Source organism: Panicum virgatum, chromosome 9N, assembly GCF_016808335.1.
Source record: "Panicum virgatum strain AP13 chromosome 9N, P.virgatum_v5, whole genome shotgun sequence".
Taxonomy (NCBI): domain Eukaryota; kingdom Viridiplantae; phylum Streptophyta; class Magnoliopsida; order Poales; family Poaceae; genus Panicum; species Panicum virgatum.
The window spans coordinates 6,802,570-6,820,858 of NC_053153.1; the positions used below are offsets into that span (position 1 = coordinate 6,802,570).

Here is an 18,289-nt window from a genome sequence, read left to right on the forward strand (position 1 = left end):
ACTCACCACCAATCTTCGGCGATCTCTCACCAGATCTTTCTTTCTTCCTTTCCCCACTGCAAGTATGATTCACGCCCAGCTCGCGTTGGTTGGAATCTGGCCCAATCTTTGCGATGGATACCGACGCGACGCACGCTAGAATCCTGTGCTCCTCGACTGAGACGTCGCTGTGCTTCGCTGCCTCTATTCCTCGCGTTTCTCGGGGACCATCGGTTTTCACTTGAGAACCAGAAAATTGGGTCGCTGCTTGACTCAAAACACCAGAAAATATACGCGCTGAGGAGCTGCGGGCTCCACTTCTTTTCTTCCTCCTAGAAACTCGCCGTTTTTTCTGAAACAAAACTCGCCGTCCATGTCAGTTTCACAACAGCTTATTAAGCAATCGGATCAGAAGAATAAATATAGATAAGTCATGAAAAAAAATCAGAGATTCTGTTACAAAGCCACAAGGGCACGAGGAAGCTGCACTGCTGCAGTATCTGTCCGGTGACCCCACTTCACACGGACCCCGGCAAAACCCCCACCTGACGGCGACAATGACCTAAGACTACGACGCCCAACCAAACAGCGAAAATTCACAGCTAAAACAGAAGAGACTCCAACCTTATCAGATTCACAGTCTGCTCGCGTAATGTGCACACCTTGATGCCGAAAATTCTCAGAATCCGATCACAATCAAATGAAGAATCCGAAGCATTCCTACGAATGGTATCAGTGAGTGAAACTGGCGCAAAACGTGTAACCAGAAGTTGCATCCTTCGTGCAAATCTGAAATGTCATCCACATGATAAAACAGATGCCGTTTTGATGACCATACACCTATGTCCCCTAAACAAATGGAGGAACAAAGCAGCCAGTACCAAGTCAGTGGGAAGATACAGCAAAAGCGGGTGCAGTACTGCTACAAACTTCATCCATATCAGGCGCCAAAAGGATGAAAGATTCACTGAAAAGCAGAAACCCCTGTAATCCTAAGAGACAAGCGATAGTGCTCCCAATCGCCTTTACGGCGCCATGAGCACTATTCTTTGAGGCCACGCAATCGCATCCTCAACCCTGACCCTGAACATACACATGGAGGGGGAACCGGATCAGCTGACGTTGGGGCTGCTGACATTGGGTCACTGCCAGCGGGCCCCAGCGCTAGTGGGCCCCACATGCAGTGGCTCAAAGTCAGCCACCCCAACTGCAGCGGATCTCAATCCCATGGAGGGACCATAGTATCAGTAAGAACACAATAGAAGCCGCACATAGTGTTACGCCCCTACATTTTCGGATGGTGTGACACGGTTAGTCAACAGTTGATAACTTCATTAGACATTGAGGAACCTACAACTGGTAATATTCGGAAAGTGCCAATAACCCCCACAAGTTAAAATTTCACATCACTCACATAGCTCCTAAATGTTCCATGATTACACATTCTGCAAAACATCACCCATGCTTTTGGGTTTTAGCAGATCTGGATGGCAGATTGCTACTTTGTCTTGGTAAAATGGGGGGCAAGTAGCTTTGAAACCGTGAAGCCGTTGAACGATTCAACTTGCAATAGGTCCTTGAGCTTCTCATCGCAGATTATTTTCCTCCGATCAGAAGGATCCTTCCACCAAAGAACAAAAGGAGTAAAGAAATTATGAACAGATTTGCTACTGTTTAAAGAATAAGCACAATATAGGAAAGGCTAGTGGATAGGGCTACTTCAGTCTTCCTTGCTACTATTTCCACCCAATCTCAATGAACGTGCAAATACATGAACAAAGGCTGCTGGACTTTAAAAGATAGAAACTGGAGAACTTCAGGCCAAACCGGTTCAACTCAATCAATGCCTTGATTTTTACAAAGCAGCGCCACTTCAGAAATGTTTAGTATTGAATGAAGGGAAAATGGAGCTCAGCAGCATCACTGTGACTGAAATTTAGGAAAACAATACCGCAGCTGGTTGAGCTGGAAAGTAGCACCCAAAAGGGAAAAAATCAGAAATGAGTAAAATGCATGGGTGGTACATGAACTTGTCCGGCTATATCATCTAGGTCCCCAAACTTCTAAAAGTGCATTTTGAAGTCCTCAAAGTTGCTAATTGTGCCATATAGGTCCAAATCTTCATCACTTACATTAAACTATCTAAGTGACGATGTCCTAGACCTGGTATGTGGGACCCGCTTGTCAGCAAGGTCAACGACCCCACCTGTCATAGGGACAGAAGCAGGGGCGACGCTTTGACCAGCGAGAGCTCGTCGCTGGTGAGGATCTCAGTGATGGGAGCACCATCATCGGACTCCTCTCGATCTCTTGCATCTAATCATGGGATTTGGGGGGGTCCAAACGCGGCCTGGAGCATGTGCGGCGGTGGAGAGGGGCGCACGGCGAGGCGCTCGCCACTGCCGGTGAGGACGCCGCGGGGGAGGCAGTGAGGCGTTCCCTTCACCGGCGAAGCCAGCATGTGGCGAGCCAGGGCGGGTCGGAGGCTAGAGTGGCCAGGCGAAGCCGCGGGTTACTCAGGCGCGGCTCAGGGACAAGCAGAGGTGGTCTGAGACGGGCGCATGATGGCGGCGGGCCAGCCGGCGCGGCGACGGTGCCATTTCCGGCAGCACGGCAAGAGAACAGGCCGGGGAAGGGGTGGTGAAGGTCGAGGGCTCACCGAGGATTCGGATTTTGCGGTTGAAGGGCGAGGAAGAGGGCTAGAGGTGGGGGTTCGGCGGGGAGCAGAAGCTTCGGGTGGCTCCAATGGCGGCCAGCGGCGGCGGAATCAATGGAATATACTATTACCACTGAGATTATGTTTTCTTTTTTACAGGTGGACTAGTTAACACAAGCATATGCATGACAAAGTTGTCTATGGTGCACAAAATGGAGAAGTGCACGTCCTACTGCCTGTATACAGCTTGGATAGACAGAGGAGATAGGGGGTGCATACGCTACCTTGTGGCTGACACCTTAAGGGCAAGGCGTTTTGCAGAAACACCCCAGCTATTATTTACCATCGCAAAATAATTGCAATGTTACTTTCTAACTTTTAGTCTCACTGATGCTACTGAGCTAATGTTCCATAACTGAAAGAGGTGACAGCAAAATGTATGACGATTAAAGTTTACATTCTTGAATCATGAGGCATGGTAATTCTTGCAACAAATTTTAAACTGATTTGGCTATTCAGTGATTATTTGAAAAGACATGCTCACAGCACATCTAAAAAGGGTGAATTCCTCAACCTAGATTCTAGACCAATCATGCATCAGTCACCTGAGTCATTACTTATCACACCATTTCTTTGGATGTCTAAAAAGCGACACTGGGCCTGAAGCTGCAGAAGAGCAACCATAGAGGCCAATGAACCTACACCGGAAGTACTGCAATCAGGGTTTTGAAACCTGTTTTCAACAACCACAATTTCTCAGTCCTTCGGTTGGGAGCCAGGAGACATCTGACAACAGGTCAGATCCCAGTCATATTATTGTTGTGGACACCTTCTTTGGCAAGAAGTACCAGCGCAAGAAGAAGGAAGGTGTCTCTCCAGCTGCGGCATAGTTAGTTTTGATTTAGTTTCCTTTTTATTTGGCTGTAATTTAGGAAGTCTTGGATACTCTAGAAACTCTATATATATTGTAAGAGCTGCGGCTCCAAAAGGTTATGCAGAAAAGTTAATCCTTGTGCTCAGAGCCTCAAGCGAGGGCAAGCTAGGGCATTATCAATCTGCTACTCGTGCCAATCTCCACAAGCCATAACAACTCTGGTATCAGACTAGGGATCCTCCTTGGCCTGATCTGCACTCCGCCGCCCACCACAACCCCACCTTCCCCTGCGCGCCGCTAACCCTCATCGCAACCCCGCCATGGCTGCAGACGACGACAACGACACCCCCATCACCAAGGCGATCCTCGACGAGGTGGTTGACAAGCTCGTCAAACTCGTCGGCGACAACGGCCGGAAGCTGGACACCGACATGGCGGACTTTCGTCAGGAGCTCCGTCTCCTCTCGACGTCCATCAAGAACGTCCAGACTCAGGTTTTGGATCGGCAAGGCCGCTTCGACGCCGACGCATCCTCGGCATCTGGACCCTCGCTGGCGCCGACCCACAAGCTGCGCTTCCCCAAGTTCAACGGCTCCGACGACCCTATTACATGGCTCCACAAAGGGGAGCAATTCTTCCGCGCCTACGGCACGCCGGACCATCTCAAGGTCTCGACTGCGGCGTTCTACCTCCAGGACGCTGCGAGCCAATGGTACTACCGCCTCGAGCAAAACCAGGGCATCCCGACGTGGACGCAGTTCGTCGACGGCATCAATCGCCGCTTCGGTCCTCCGCTCCGCAGCAATCCACTGGGCGAACTCACGCATCTGCGTCGCACCACGACCGTCGACGAGTACCAAGACAAGTTCCTGGTCCTGCTGGCGCGTTGCGAAGGCGTCACCGAATCGCAACAGATCGCGATTTTCTCGGCCGGGCTCCAACAACCATTGAGCACGGACGTCGAGCTCGCGAAGCCAACGACACTGGAGGAGGCCATGGCCTTGGCGCGCGTGTTTGAACGCCGACAGTCCGCGCCCACGGAGGCACCCGCTGCTACCGGTCGCCTCCCGGCACGTCTTCCTCAGCGTTCCTCGACATCGTCCTCCAGGACGCCGCCGCCGATTAACACGTCGGGCTCGACATCAGCACTGCCCGGCGCCCCGTCCAAACCGGCGGTCCCTGCCGACGGGCGATTCAAGCGTCTCTCCCCAGAAGAGATGGCTCAACGCCGTCTCGATGGCCTTTGTTTCAACTGCCCTGAGAAGTTCTCCCGTGACCATCTCAAACACTGTACCGGCAAGGGCATCTACCTCCTGGAGATGTCTGCCGACGAGGACTCGCAGGACGGCAGCGAGTCAGACGAGGACTTGAAGATTTCATTGGCGGCCATCACCGGTATTCAGACGAGCGCGACATTGCACCTGACCGCTCGCGTCTGCGACACGCCCGCCACGACCCTGGTCGACTCCGGTTCCACCCACTCGTTCATCGACGAAGCTCTGGCGCAACGCCTCGGTCTAACACCAGTTCCTCGTCCCGGTCTCTCCGTGGGCGTGGCTAATGGTGATCGCGTGGCCTCGGCTGGACTGTGCAAGGCGGTGCACCTCGTCATCGGCAAGGAGGAGTTCACAGTCGACCTCTTTGTTATTCCACTGGGCGGCTTTGGGATCGTCCTTGGCTGCGATTGGCTTCGCACTCTTGGCCCTATTCTCTGGGATTTCACCAATCTCACCATGCTATTTTGGCGCCATGATCACCGTGTCCAATGGAGCGGCAACCGCACCCAGATCAACCCACGGGTGACAGCAACTGCGACGGTCGACTTTCTGACTGCCCTCCTGGACGAGTTTGCGGATTTGTTTGCTGAACCCAAGGGACTTCCGCCGCAGCGCACGTTCGACCACAGGATTCACCTGCTTCCGGGGACACCGCCGATTGCCGTGCGTCCATACCGTTACGCTCAGCTGCTCAAAGATGAAATTGAAGCTCAATGCCAAGCAATGTTGGCGCAAGGCATCATCCGTCAGAGTACATCGGCTTTCTCATCGCCGGTGCTACTGGTGCGCAAAAGAGATGGCTTGTGGCGGTTCTGTGTGGACTATCGTGCTTTGAACTGCAAGACAGTGCGTGACAAGTTTCCCATCCCCATTGTTGAAGAATTGCTTGACGAGCTCAAGGGTGCAGTATTTTTCACCAAGTTGGACCTGCGCAGTGGGTATCATCAGGTCCGCATGCACCCCGATGACATCGCCAAGACGGCGTTCCGGACGCATCACGGGCACTTCGAGTTCCTCGTGATGCCGTTCGGCCTCACCAATGCGCCGTCCACCTTCCAGGCGTTGATGAACGCGGTGCTGCAACCATTCCTCCGGCGGTGCGTACTTGTTTTCTTTGATGATATTCTCATCTTCAGCAGGACATGGTCGGAGCATTTGCAGCACATCCGTGCGGTTTTCCTTGCTCTGCGTGAGCATGGCCTCGTCCTCAAGCGCTCCAAGTGCTCTTTTGGGGAGCAGCGGATCCATTACTTGGGTCATGTCATCTCCGACGGCGTGGTGGCGATGGACACTGACAAGGTCAGTGCAGTTCAAGCGTGGCCTCTCCCCCGCTCCGTCAAGGCGCTACGTGGCTTCCTCGGGCTCACGGGATACTATCGTCGCTTCATCCACAACTACGGCGTCATCGCGGCGCCGCTCACAGCCCTCCTGAAACGGGAGGCGTTCCTGTGGTCCACGGCGGCGACGGAGGCTTTCGACGCGCTGAAACATGCGCTCACCACGGCGCCGGTCCTTCAGCTGCCGGACTTCGACGAGCCGTTCATCATCGACTGCGACGCCTCCGGCACGGGCTTTGGCGCGGTGCTTCATCAGGGAACCAGACCGATCGCTTTCTCCAGTCGTTCGGTCGCACCTCAGCACGCCAAGCTAGCTGCGTACGAGCGCAAACTCATCGGCCTCGTGCAGGCCGTCCGCCATTGGAGGCCATACCTCTGGACGTGGGAATTCATCGTCCGGACGGACCACTGCAGTCTCAAGCACCTCTTGGACCAACGGCTTGCCACCATCCCGCAGCACACATGGGTAAGCAAGTTGTTTGGCTATACCTTTCAGGTGGAGTACAAGCCGGGCAAATTGAATGCAGCGGCCGACGCCCTGTCACGGCGTGATGAGCAAGGGCCGTGCACGTCGACTTGTGCAATTTCTAGGCCGGAGTTTGAGCTGTTCGACGACTTCAGGCAGGAGTCTCTTTCTCTTCCGGAGGTGGTGTCCAAACGCCAAGAGATCATGGCCGGTACTGCAGGCAAGGAGTGGTCTGTGGTTGACGATTTTGTGCTTCATCAGGGCAAAATTTTTGTTCCGGATTCATCCACGTTCTGGCCACAGTTATTGGAACACGCGCATGGCGTTGGACACGAGGGCGTCCAGAAGTCCCTTGTCCGTCTGCGCTCATCGTTCTACAACCCTCGGGCTTCCAAGCACGTCCGTGAGTTCATCCGTGGGTGTTTGGTCTGTCAACACTATAAGACCGAGCACCTGCATCCCGGGGGCTTGCTGCAACCACTCGACGTTCCGTCCATGGTGTGGAGTGATATAGCCATGGATTTTGTGGAAGGGTTTCCCAAAGTTGGAGGCAAATCAGTGGTGCTGACAGTCGTCGACCGTTTCTCCAAGATGGTTCACTTTGTCCCTCTTGGGCATCCCTACACTGCCCTCACGGTGGCTCAAGCTTTCTTCGACAACATCGTCAAGCTTCATGGTTTTCCGACGTCCATTGTCAGTGATAGAGACCCTGTGTTCACCAGTGGCCTCTGGACGGAGCTCTTCAAGTTGGCCGGTGTCAAACTCCGCCTGAGTTCGGCTTTCAGACCCCAAACTGATGGCCAATCAGAGGTGGCCAATCGGGTGCTCGGCGTGTATCTGCGCTGCCTCGCTGGTGACCGGCCGCGCAGCTGGCTTCGTTGGCTACCATGGGCGGAATTCTGCTTCAACACATCCTACCAGTCCGCGCTGCGCACGACGCCATTCCAAGTTGTGTATGGACGTGCACCTCCGGCCTTAGCATCGTATCAGCCAGGCTTGGCCCGTGTGCTTGCGGTGGACAAGCAGCTTCAGCATCGTGATGTCTTCCTGTCCGAGATCAAGGAGCGCCTCCTTCAGGCCCAGGATTACATGAAGTCTTCCCATGACAAATCGCATCGAGAAGTCATTTTTGAGGTTGATGATTGGGTATGGCTCCGTCTACATCAGCGTTCCGCGACAGGGATCACGGACGGTTCTAAAGGAAAGCTAGCACCACGATTCTACGGCCCATTTCAGGTGTTGGAGAGGATTGGTTCTGTGGCATACCGACTGCGTCTTCCTCCTAAGGCGCGCATTCATGATGTTTTCCACGTGGTGTTCTTGAAGAGGTACCATGGTGATCCTCCTTCCTCAATCGCCACTCTTCCTCCCATTGCTAATGGTCGAGTGTTACCAGTCCCAGCCAAGGTAATTCGAGTCAAACCAGCTCGCAATTCATGGGATTTGCTGGTCCAATGGGAGGGACGCAGCCCTGCAGAAGCAACGTGGGAGCCCTTGCTGGAGTTCAAGGAGAAGTATCCTTCTTTCAAGCTCGAGGACGAGCTTTTCGGTCAGGAGGGGGGAAGTGTTGTGGACACCTTCTTTGGCAAGAAGTACCAGCGCAAGAAGAAGGAAGGTGTCTCTCCAGCTGCGGCATAGTTAGTTTTGATTTAGTTTCCTTTTTATTTGGCTGTAATTTAGGAAGTCTTGGATACTCTAGAAACTCTATATATATTGTAAGAGCTGCGGCTCCAAAAGGTTATGCAGAAAAGTTAATCCTTGTGCTCAGAGCCTCAAGCGAGGGCGAGCTAGGGCATTATCAATCTGCTACTCGTGCCAATCTCCACAAGCCATAACAATTATGTTCTAATATTTTCTTTCCAAATTTCAATAACTTTCACAAAGGCCAACATAAACAGATAGTAGAGTTGAAAACAACAAGGAAAACATGTCAAAATGCCCTATATTTTTCTCTCAGCACCCACAGGCCACAGGGGAATTCCTGTTCATAAAAATGCATGTACATGATCTTTGTATAGGACCTATTCTTTAGGCACTATCCTAGTCTGTACTGTTATGGTTAATTGGTTATGATGGCCAAGGGCCATCCGCCTGTACCTCTACATGTACAAACACCACCACCATGATGTTTGTATCGTGGCGATCAATCGATTCTCAGTTGCTTACACAGTTATTGGCAATAATTTGCTGGTTATTGCTGCGACTTGGAACTCTGGCTATTACCCATAGTGGATAGGCAGACAGCCCTTTTTTTTGGAAGGCAACTGAAATATCTCTACAACATAAAGGCATGGGAGAAAATGTATCTTGAATATTAGCCACACTAGAACATCTGCTGAGGTGGCTTCTATGGGTTCCCAAGTGAAGGATACAGCAGAATACAGATGATACTTGCAAGTGATCTGGACCAGGGTAATAAGGCACTAGATGCTTATGTAATAGGAAATATTGTTACCCTTAGCAGGTAAAATCATTCATTGCCTCATTGATAACAAAAATTCATGAGTTCAAATGGCGACGCTCCATATTACTTCATGATAACAATGGATCTAAAAGTTCTAGTTTAGTGGAACTCATAAGCTAAAATTCCAAATAGAACCCCAAATATAATTACATAATGCAAGAGTACATATAAAAAACAACAGCTCAGATGGGATGTGTATTCAAGCATAAAAAACAAACCTTAAACAAACGAACTGAACCACATCAACCAATATCTGAAAGACCAAGCAATTCCACATTGATAATGCAAACAGCAACGCAGTATCCAGGGAAAGAAATTTACCTGCAGGTTGTTCTCTTTTATGTATTCCCACATTCTCTTCACAACATCTGATCGTGATAACATACTCTCACCGGTGCCAATAAATTTCACTAAATCATCGGAAAGCTGAAGGGGCACAAGAAGACCAGATCCAGACCCCGAAGAACCACCCTTTTGCTTCTTTCCTGCAAATGATAGTTCAGCAACAGGTTGATGAGAACAGAAATCATGATTGCGTGAAGACAAGTAAATATTTCTAACCTTCATTCCTGTCTCTCTTTTGTGGCTTCTCTTTGGGTGTTGATCTGTCAGGAGAGGCAGGACCTGACAAACCATACTCAGATAAGTACTTCAGAGCTGGAATTGGGAAGGTTAATAAACTAGAGATAGGTTAACCAAAAACAGCTAACAAAATAATCTAACTATGGGGCATGGAACCTGGAGGCCATCATTTTCCTCTTGTGAAACATGATAAATGGCACTATCACTAAAGCAATAAGCAAAGCTAGTAAATAATCAGGCAGAAGCCCACATGAAAAGTTTCTAATGAACAGGAATCAATTAAGTACAAACACACATAATAGCCAAAATAAACTACAATCAAGGAACACATATGAATAATAAGGAATTAAGGATCAACATGAAGAATTCTTAAAGATTTCAATTAAGTTCAAGTTTCGTTGCATTTTCATCCTAGATATGATCATCTACAGTGTTAATATTCCATTCCCCGTCCTTGGTTTTCCTTCCTGAGTCTTTTTCTATGCTCATTTCCTTTTACCACTCCACAGCAAACTCTACTAGCTATATCCTTGGAGAGGGAAAACATTGGCATTGCACTGGTTCAAAGCTCGTACACATAAAACTAAGTGTAGGAAGGATTGGTACCCTCAGAATTCAATGGCCAGATATGCTTGGTCAAAGCTTTATTCATTTGGAACATATCAATGGAATTCACATTGAAGATCTTCTTCAATTTCTCATCAGGCAAAATCTTTCTCTTATTCTTTTGGTCTTGTAGATTATGTTCTCGAATATATGCCCAAAGCTTCTTCACAACCTGAAGCAAACAAGCACAGTAAGAAAAAAACTCAACAATAATAGGCTTTTCACGATCAATTGATCTGCAATTCATCCAATGGAAGATAGATATAGAAACAGAGTTAAGTTAATAGTGTCACCTCTGTCCTGGCTAACTCAGAGGCACCAACAAACTCTTGAAGTGCGGGGGAAAGACTGCATAATTTTGTAAAGCCACCACCCCTTTTCTTGCCACCATTACCTTTATCCGATCTAAGATTGTGAAAATAAAAAGCATATTTAACACGATGTGATTATCCACAAAGAACCAGAACTGCCACAAAGAAAAGTTGAGCACATGTGTAACAGAGCTGGTAAAACATATTTAACAGTTAAAAACAACCAGAAATGTGACATGAATATGCATGCAGTGATAATAATAAGTTGATTTCTAAATCTCAAAAGTCATATAAGACTAAAATTCCAGAGTAATTAACAGAAAGAATAATGGCATGGGCTAATTGACAAGCTTCAGGTACCCAAAGGCCGAGAATAATCTATCAGGACCAGTAGTTGTACTAATTTCATCTACCATATTCCAATGCATATAAGAACTAGTCCGTTATGATCCAAAGTTATCGAAGAATATAATAAACAAAAGAATTAAAAATGGGAGTCAAATCAAAGCTAACTGGTATAAATGAGAGTCACTAAAGTCTGTGGAAGTAACAAACATCAGTGTCACCTTTTCAATGTACACATAGTAAAAGGAACAGATGTGACACTCCTTAAATCATATCATCTTTCAGGCAAGCCTCTCATGGTGGACCGGTTAGAGTGTTGAACTCCAGGGCTCATTGAAATTCCTGTCCCAACCCGAGTTCAAAGCACGGCACCTTCTTAGAACAAAGCCCTGGGGGAGTCACCCATGATCGGTTTTTTTTTTCATATCATCTTTTAAGCAACAGCACAATCCAAGTAGCTAATAGCCTAATATTCCACACTCCATAACACATGTTGGGATTTATTTGTGGAAGAGATCACAAGGGCTAACTGAGGCATGATCTGGGCATTGCCCTGGACGTTGCCAACGCTGCATAGGTGCCATGGTCAGCTACCGCGTCACCGAGGCGGGGCTGAGAAGGATACAGGGACGAGCTATTCTTGCTCGATTAATCCATACAGTTTGGCTGGCCTATAAAATTCCATTTAGTTGGCTAAGGCTCCAAATAGAAATACCTTTCGAACTAACAGCAATAAGATACAATAGCAATAATCTCAATTTAAAATTTAGCTAAATTAACTCTGGATCGGACCCACTGAAGATGCAGTGGCTTTCACGGCCCTTCCTGTGCCCAGCATAGGTTAAGTGCCACATATGACATCCCCAGTTCTTATAGGGGATAATACACTGTGCAGTGCAGAAAGAGTGTGTCAATGCTTTATAAGATGTCCATGAATTAATCAGAGGGCGCAAAGCAAAGGAGTAAAATGGGCACAGCATATGAGGATATTATGCTAGCAAGCAGAAATTAGCAACACTTATAGATTTTAGCTCAACAGAATATTAAACACCAAAAAAAATATCTACAGAAGGTGGGAGGTGCAACTAATACCACACCAGGATACAGAAATTCACCAAACGATACCCACTAATACGTCAGACTCTAGAGGTGCCCCTTAGGGTATCCACCGCCCCTCTTATCTACTCCTAAAAATTCCCTAACCGGGACGCTGCCTTCCGTCGTCCGTCAGGTCGTGCGATCCGCGCACGTCTTCTTTCGTTCAGCCACCATTGCATGCCTAGCGTCCGATCAGCATTAGTCCATTAGTCCATTGTGTGCTCTGTGCGGCGTCCGATCGGAGTCCAATTCGAATTCAAAAACACGTACAAAGCGCGCGTGCATCCTGCCGTGATCTGCGCAGGCCGTGATCCTGGGCGACGTCGTCCTCATCGCCGCCGGCGCATCTGCTACGCCGCACGAAGCACGTCGTCCGCATCGCCGCCCCGGTCTGCATCGCCACCGGCGCCCAGGTCCGGATCACCCACGCCGTGCCGGTTCGCATCGCCGCCGGCGCCCCTGTCCGCATCGCCGCCGGCGCCCCGGTCCGAATCACCCACGCTGCCCAGGTCCTCATCGCCGCCTGAGCCCCACCTCCCCGTTCAAAACACCGGTAATCTCGGGCCCCTTCCTCCGCCTGCCGATCGTTGCGCACTTGCGCCATCCGTCCCATCTGTGTGACGCGCAGCCGCTCGCGGACCTCCTCCGCAGAGGCGACCCCCGTCCTCTTCCTCCCCCGCCTCCATCGGCATCGCAGGGCGGAGCGACGCGCAGGCCTCCTCGCTGTGACGACTGTGCCGCTGCCGCCTCCACAACAGACATGGCGGTGGCAACGAAGTGGCTGCTGCAACGGCGACGACAGTGGAGGATGACCCCCGCGTGTATGGGGACGTGCTCAGGGGCCGCCGCCACCATCTGCACCATCCAGTACCTCAATCCAGTGAGATGCACGATCGATTTTCCCATCTGCACCTCAGTCATCCCACGCACATCAGGCGTTTGTATTTTTGTCCAACTAATTTCGTCCAGGTCGGCGACGACTCCTCTCTCTCCCGCTTGTTGGGAACGTGCTCAAGGTCCAGGAGCAGGCGCCGCCACTCGCGGCGCCGGCACCATCATGGCTGCTCACGGTGGCGGCACGGGCCGGGACTGCGTCTCCCCAGTCGACGGCCGCACCAGGTGCCTTGCAGTGGCTCTTCTGTGTCTGTTGCGAGGTGCGTATCCACGAGTTCTTCACTAGAATTGGTCCAGACATGGTTCCATCGTCGACCAACGTTGAGACTTGAGAGGATAAGTCCATTCTAGGTGATTGATTATCAACGTCTCTGGTGGTGGGGACAGCCTGTTCATGTGCACACACCCTTGATTCTTCCATGAAACAATGCTGTGAAGTTTGGTGTTTTAATGATATTTTCTAGCCTGCTGCTCCAGTGTCAGATGGTGTGGATCATGTTACCGTTGGGGGCAGAATTCATGGCTGGATTAGTTGAGCTCACTCGTGCAGCTTTGGACCTTGGGATAGCTAAAAGCAGTGCTAGATGCTTGATCTAAAATCAAATTTACTTTAGTTTGCGAAGTTAGGATATTTGGGTGCAAAATTGTCAATTCACTGCACATATTGTTGATACGGTATGAGTGATTTTGCAAGAGGTTAAAATGCTTGAATTTGTAAGTTTTCTCTATCCTGCAAAACTTCATTTCGATTATGTAAATATTTTCTGTATACTTCATCTTGAAATCAGATGGAGTACAAATGATGTCTCCTCTGTTTCTTTGATATTAGAAAATTAAATGATTCAGAATCTGTGGCTGTAGCATAGCATCTATCCTTAAATATAGTTGGATTTGATATTGTCATCCTGATAGGAAATAAGGTCATGGGTGCACTATGTCATACGAGCCGGCTTCAAAACATAATTTTTTAACTGATGGTCCATTGTTTAGATCCCTTCTGATCACCCCTATTTGTTGATGCTGTTTTCTCTTGCCAATCCTGTAAATGGTTGTTTAATCACCTGTTAATGTTCCCCTACATTTTAGGGGTGTATCTTTTTCCATCAACTCATCGGTCAGCTACTGCAATTACATGGTGCTCTTCTAAAACTGTTTTGTCTTGTTCCATTATTACTACTTTATGATTATCAGATTAAGCATGTGATCATCCTTTTTTAGTACTCTACTGGTCTGTTTTGTTAAAATTGCTCCATGTTGTGCCTACCTTTTTGTCAAGCAAGTTTGTAACCGAGACTTGAAGCTGGAAGATATGCAATTTTGGCTACTCAAGGGCACTGCCAGATGCTTCTGTTCATATACAAAATTAGGTGAAAATGAACCAGGGGCAGATCCACCGGTCTGGCGATCACCAGACCTGACGGCCGGCGAGCACCGCAGCTGCTGGCCATGGAATCACAGCTAAGCAGAGGTTTGAGTGTGTAACGCATCGAAGATAAAGCTGTTGTAACGCTGTGTTCGGGTATCAGACTTCAGACAGTTATCCCGCTGACGTGGGCTTGGCCTAACGATGGCTGATAGAGAAACCACAAGGGAAACTAGCGATGCAAAGGGTACAAAGGATCGGAGAAGGATGGGATTGGAGGAGATTCCACTACGACTATATCATGGAGGAACAGGGAGCTAGGAGAGACCATCGTGCTGCATTCCAAAAGTGCAGACTGCTGAGGCGAGAGTGTGAGACAGATGGGATAAAAACAAAAAGGTTTGCAAATTGTATTTATTGGAATTAGATAATTGTTGTAGAATATAAACGTGATGTGTTTTTTTTCTGACTACAGTCGTATGAATGTGCACTACTCATGTCTGATCTAGATGTATTGTTTAGATGCACTCATATTTTATTTGATGGTTGATAGTTGTGGTCTTGAAGACTTGATCAGAGAATTACATAGCTCTCTTTCAGGCCATCAAATAGGAGAAAAAAATTTACCCCCATCTCCTTGCAACAATTAGCTTATGTGGTATGCTCAATTACTATTCCATGTTAGTTGTAGTGGTAGGTTCGCCACTGGTGAGTGGTGAATTTTAGTCCTGGATCCACCACTGAAATGAACATATGTTGCGATTAACAGGGCACACCTTTGCTCTGTTAATACACCAAATGATGGGTAAGATTGAATGGTAACTTCAATTACCAAATACCAAATCATAATGCGAAGAGAAAGACAGTTGTTTTTTTAACACTAGACCATACTTGCTTTATTTACAAAGCATCTGCAAGTTCAGTGTCAAGTTTGACTGAAATACATGGTGCTCATTTATCTATTGCAGGTTCAGTGTCAACTTTGACTAAAATTTTATGAATCTTCAGTTTTACTGGTATATCTATATAACATATTATGAACATACCTGAAACTTTGGGGAATAATAGAGTAGGATTATATTGGAAGGCTGTAAAAGAAACAACTCTGAAGCCATGCATTTTCTATGTAATCAATTTACTACTATATATAATCAGTTGGAAAGTTAGACTGACATATATGGGTACATCTATACACACATGTTGGGTACAGGAGAAGAGCTGTAAGCCTGCATGTCACCAGATTTTTCAAGATGTTGGTGAAGAGACCTGGAACGGGCTCATCAACCTGATTCAAAAGGTGTGCTATTTTAGTTGATTACACATGAGGTTGAGTACTGAATTTCCTTTGCTGATGCTAATTTTTATTACTTTTATGCTTCAGATTAGAATGGATAACCTTACTTATTTGTTCCCAATTTGATCCATACTATTCATTGTAGAATAGTTTTTGAGCAGCGTGAGGCTGATGACCACATGCTGCAAGATATATTCAGGAGATCTTCAGGTACATTGTTAGTTCTGGGTGTCAGGCATTGCTTTTAGATTTACCAGGTAGATTGGTTCCTGTCATCATCTTTAAAAGCACCACATATATCTTAATTACTCCGAGTAGCCTTTTAAATGAGTTCTGATGATGTCACTATCTGAGCCATATGGACTTTGCATTTTTGCTTTGGCATCTACATGGTACTCCTTGGTTGTGATGTTTGGCTTAATTTCTAGAAACATTTTGGAACATGCGTGCATAACACTTTTTGAATAAACTTAATTAACCCATATCCCTTTCAACTGGTGTTGTAATATTTCCAGTACACTAAAATATGGTGTTGTAATATTTCCAATACACTAAAATAGTATATATAACAGATAGCGAGCAGGATACATGGTACACGCAGTGCGAGCTTTTCCTTTGCTAGATTAGTTATTTATAATATGCTTGTACTGTTGTGCACACACGTTGAAGTCATCTAACTTCTGCATTTTAGAGGATCGTGCATTCCTCTCTACCTGTTTTTTTAACGTTGGATCCAAGGCAAAAATGCTCCTAGCACATTGCTGAAGAATTTTCTTAATATTTTGTTCACTTTCCATTAATTCATATATATATAATTGAATGTGATTTGTGTACGTGCTTCCAATCCTATTTTTTGTGATATATAAAGGATTTGCAACAAGATGGCTGTCTGTTCTTCAATCTCCACGGCGCATCCCATCTCCAATGCAAGGCTTGTTACAAGGAGATGATGTCATGACGCTGTCCCTGCAAGGCATTGGTGTCCACAATTGTTCTGATCCCCTCCTACTCTCCATAGGTAACTAATCCACTATTGCGTGGATTGGTTTGCAAGTGTCGTGTCCACTAGTGAGATCCGACACACGGACTATCTGTGCAGGCACAACCTCTCTATGTGAGTTTTGTTTCCCTAGCTTCTTTCCCAGCTGTTGATAGGAATAGCAATATTAGGTACTGGCATTGATTTATGTAGATCTAGAATGCCTACATTGACATTTATATCTTCACAGTGTTGATATGATGTACACTGTAGCCTTCCAAGATTTTAATTTTGATCACAAATATTTTTGTATCTTCTTTCTGATTCTTGCCTAGAGCAGATAGTTTATTTAGGGGAATCACCGGACCTAGGTGCATTTGATATAATCTTGCTTGCACCACAGACCATTTGTGAGCTGGGAGTCGTGACTTAGATGACATTGAACAAGACGTTTCTGTTCCTGAACGAAGTAGGATTTAATTTGTCTAAGCCTTGATGAAAATAATTAAGGGCATAGCCTTTGGGACTTGTGAGCCATGGTAAACAAACAGATGAATGAAAGCAAAGGCATATGTATCCATTTTATAATTTCAAACTACGAGCTTGAAGTAGAGATTTTCATGTGCTATGTTTGGTACTTGACATATGTTTATGCTTGTTTAAACTATATTTACCTGTGCTCCGTGTATCGCACCCGTAGCAACGCACGGGCATACACCTAGTAAGTTCAAAAGTTTGCACTAGTTTCTCAAAATAAGTTCCCATTTTGAAAAACTAGTACAAACATTTGACTAAAGAGGGCAGTGGATACCCTTAGGGGCACCTATTTGCACCCCTATCAGACTCACACAAACATAATCATATCTAAACCATCCTAACTCGGCTATGGAAGTCGTAAACCGCAAATGATGCAATGACAGATGCTTCTTTGCAGCATTCAGATAACAAATTTGGAAGAAAAATACAAGCCAGACAAAGCAGAAATCACCATAAAACAACTGAGAGATTGCACTAAATTCGCAGGAAACTCACCAGCTTCATGTTCTAAACAAGTAATACCAAAGGCATGCAAAATCTTACAACACCTCGCCATTAGAGCCAAAATCACACCACCAGCGCTAATCAAAGAGACATTTCCTACAGTGTAATCCAGAACACTCCGGGAAGGAATGCCGAGCTGTACCCTCGAATCCGGAATCCCCCTCACTATTCGCATCGAAAAGCACATCACAACGCACGGTGCCGGCACATTCCCTCACGATTCGCCCAAACGACGCATCCACGGAACATTATACATAGCAGCAAATGCAAAGGGAGAGACGGAGAGCAAAAGCCCCTTACCGCTGCTTCTTCCGGGCGCCGCCGCTATCCCCATCCTCGTCTTCTTCCTCCTCCTCTTCCCCCTCGCCCTCCTCCTCCTCCCCCTCGCCCTCCTCCTCGTCCTCCTCCTCCTCCGGCTCCGGCTCCTCCTCCTTGGGCACCGCTGCCTCCTCGGGCTCCTCCTCCTCCTTGGGCTCCTCCGGCTCGGCCTTTGCAGCGACCTCGGAGAGGAAGAGGTCGACCTGCTCCCGGATGAAGGCCTTCTTGTGGGAGAGGTCGGCGCCGAAGTCCTCCTCGAGGCGGCGGCGCAGGGCGGCGGTGGTCGTGGTGTTGAGGTCCGACGACCGCAGCACCTCCTGCAGCCGCTCCACCAGCTCCGAGTCCGACACCATCGCCTTCCGGTCGGTTTGAGGTCTGTGGCTGGCTGGCGCACGGGTGCCGGGG

The 18,289-nt window shown here is 47.9% G+C and overlaps 1 protein-coding gene across 1 annotated transcript; it reads right to left on the reverse strand.

The window, feature by feature from the left end:
- Positions 1-1,290: 1,290 nt before the first annotated feature.
- LOC120689995 (upstream activation factor subunit spp27-like) lies at positions 1,291-18,289 on the reverse strand. Its single transcript, XM_039972502.1, has 6 exons — positions 17,867-18,289; positions 10,535-10,646; positions 10,242-10,413; positions 9,615-9,677; positions 9,375-9,538; positions 1,291-1,600 (listed from the first exon to the last, which is right to left on the reverse strand). Exons 1-6 carry the CDS (start codon positions 18,235-18,237, stop codon positions 1,478-1,480), a joined length of 1,005 nt encoding a protein of 334 aa, XP_039828436.1. The 5' UTR covers positions 18,238-18,289; the 3' UTR covers positions 1,291-1,477.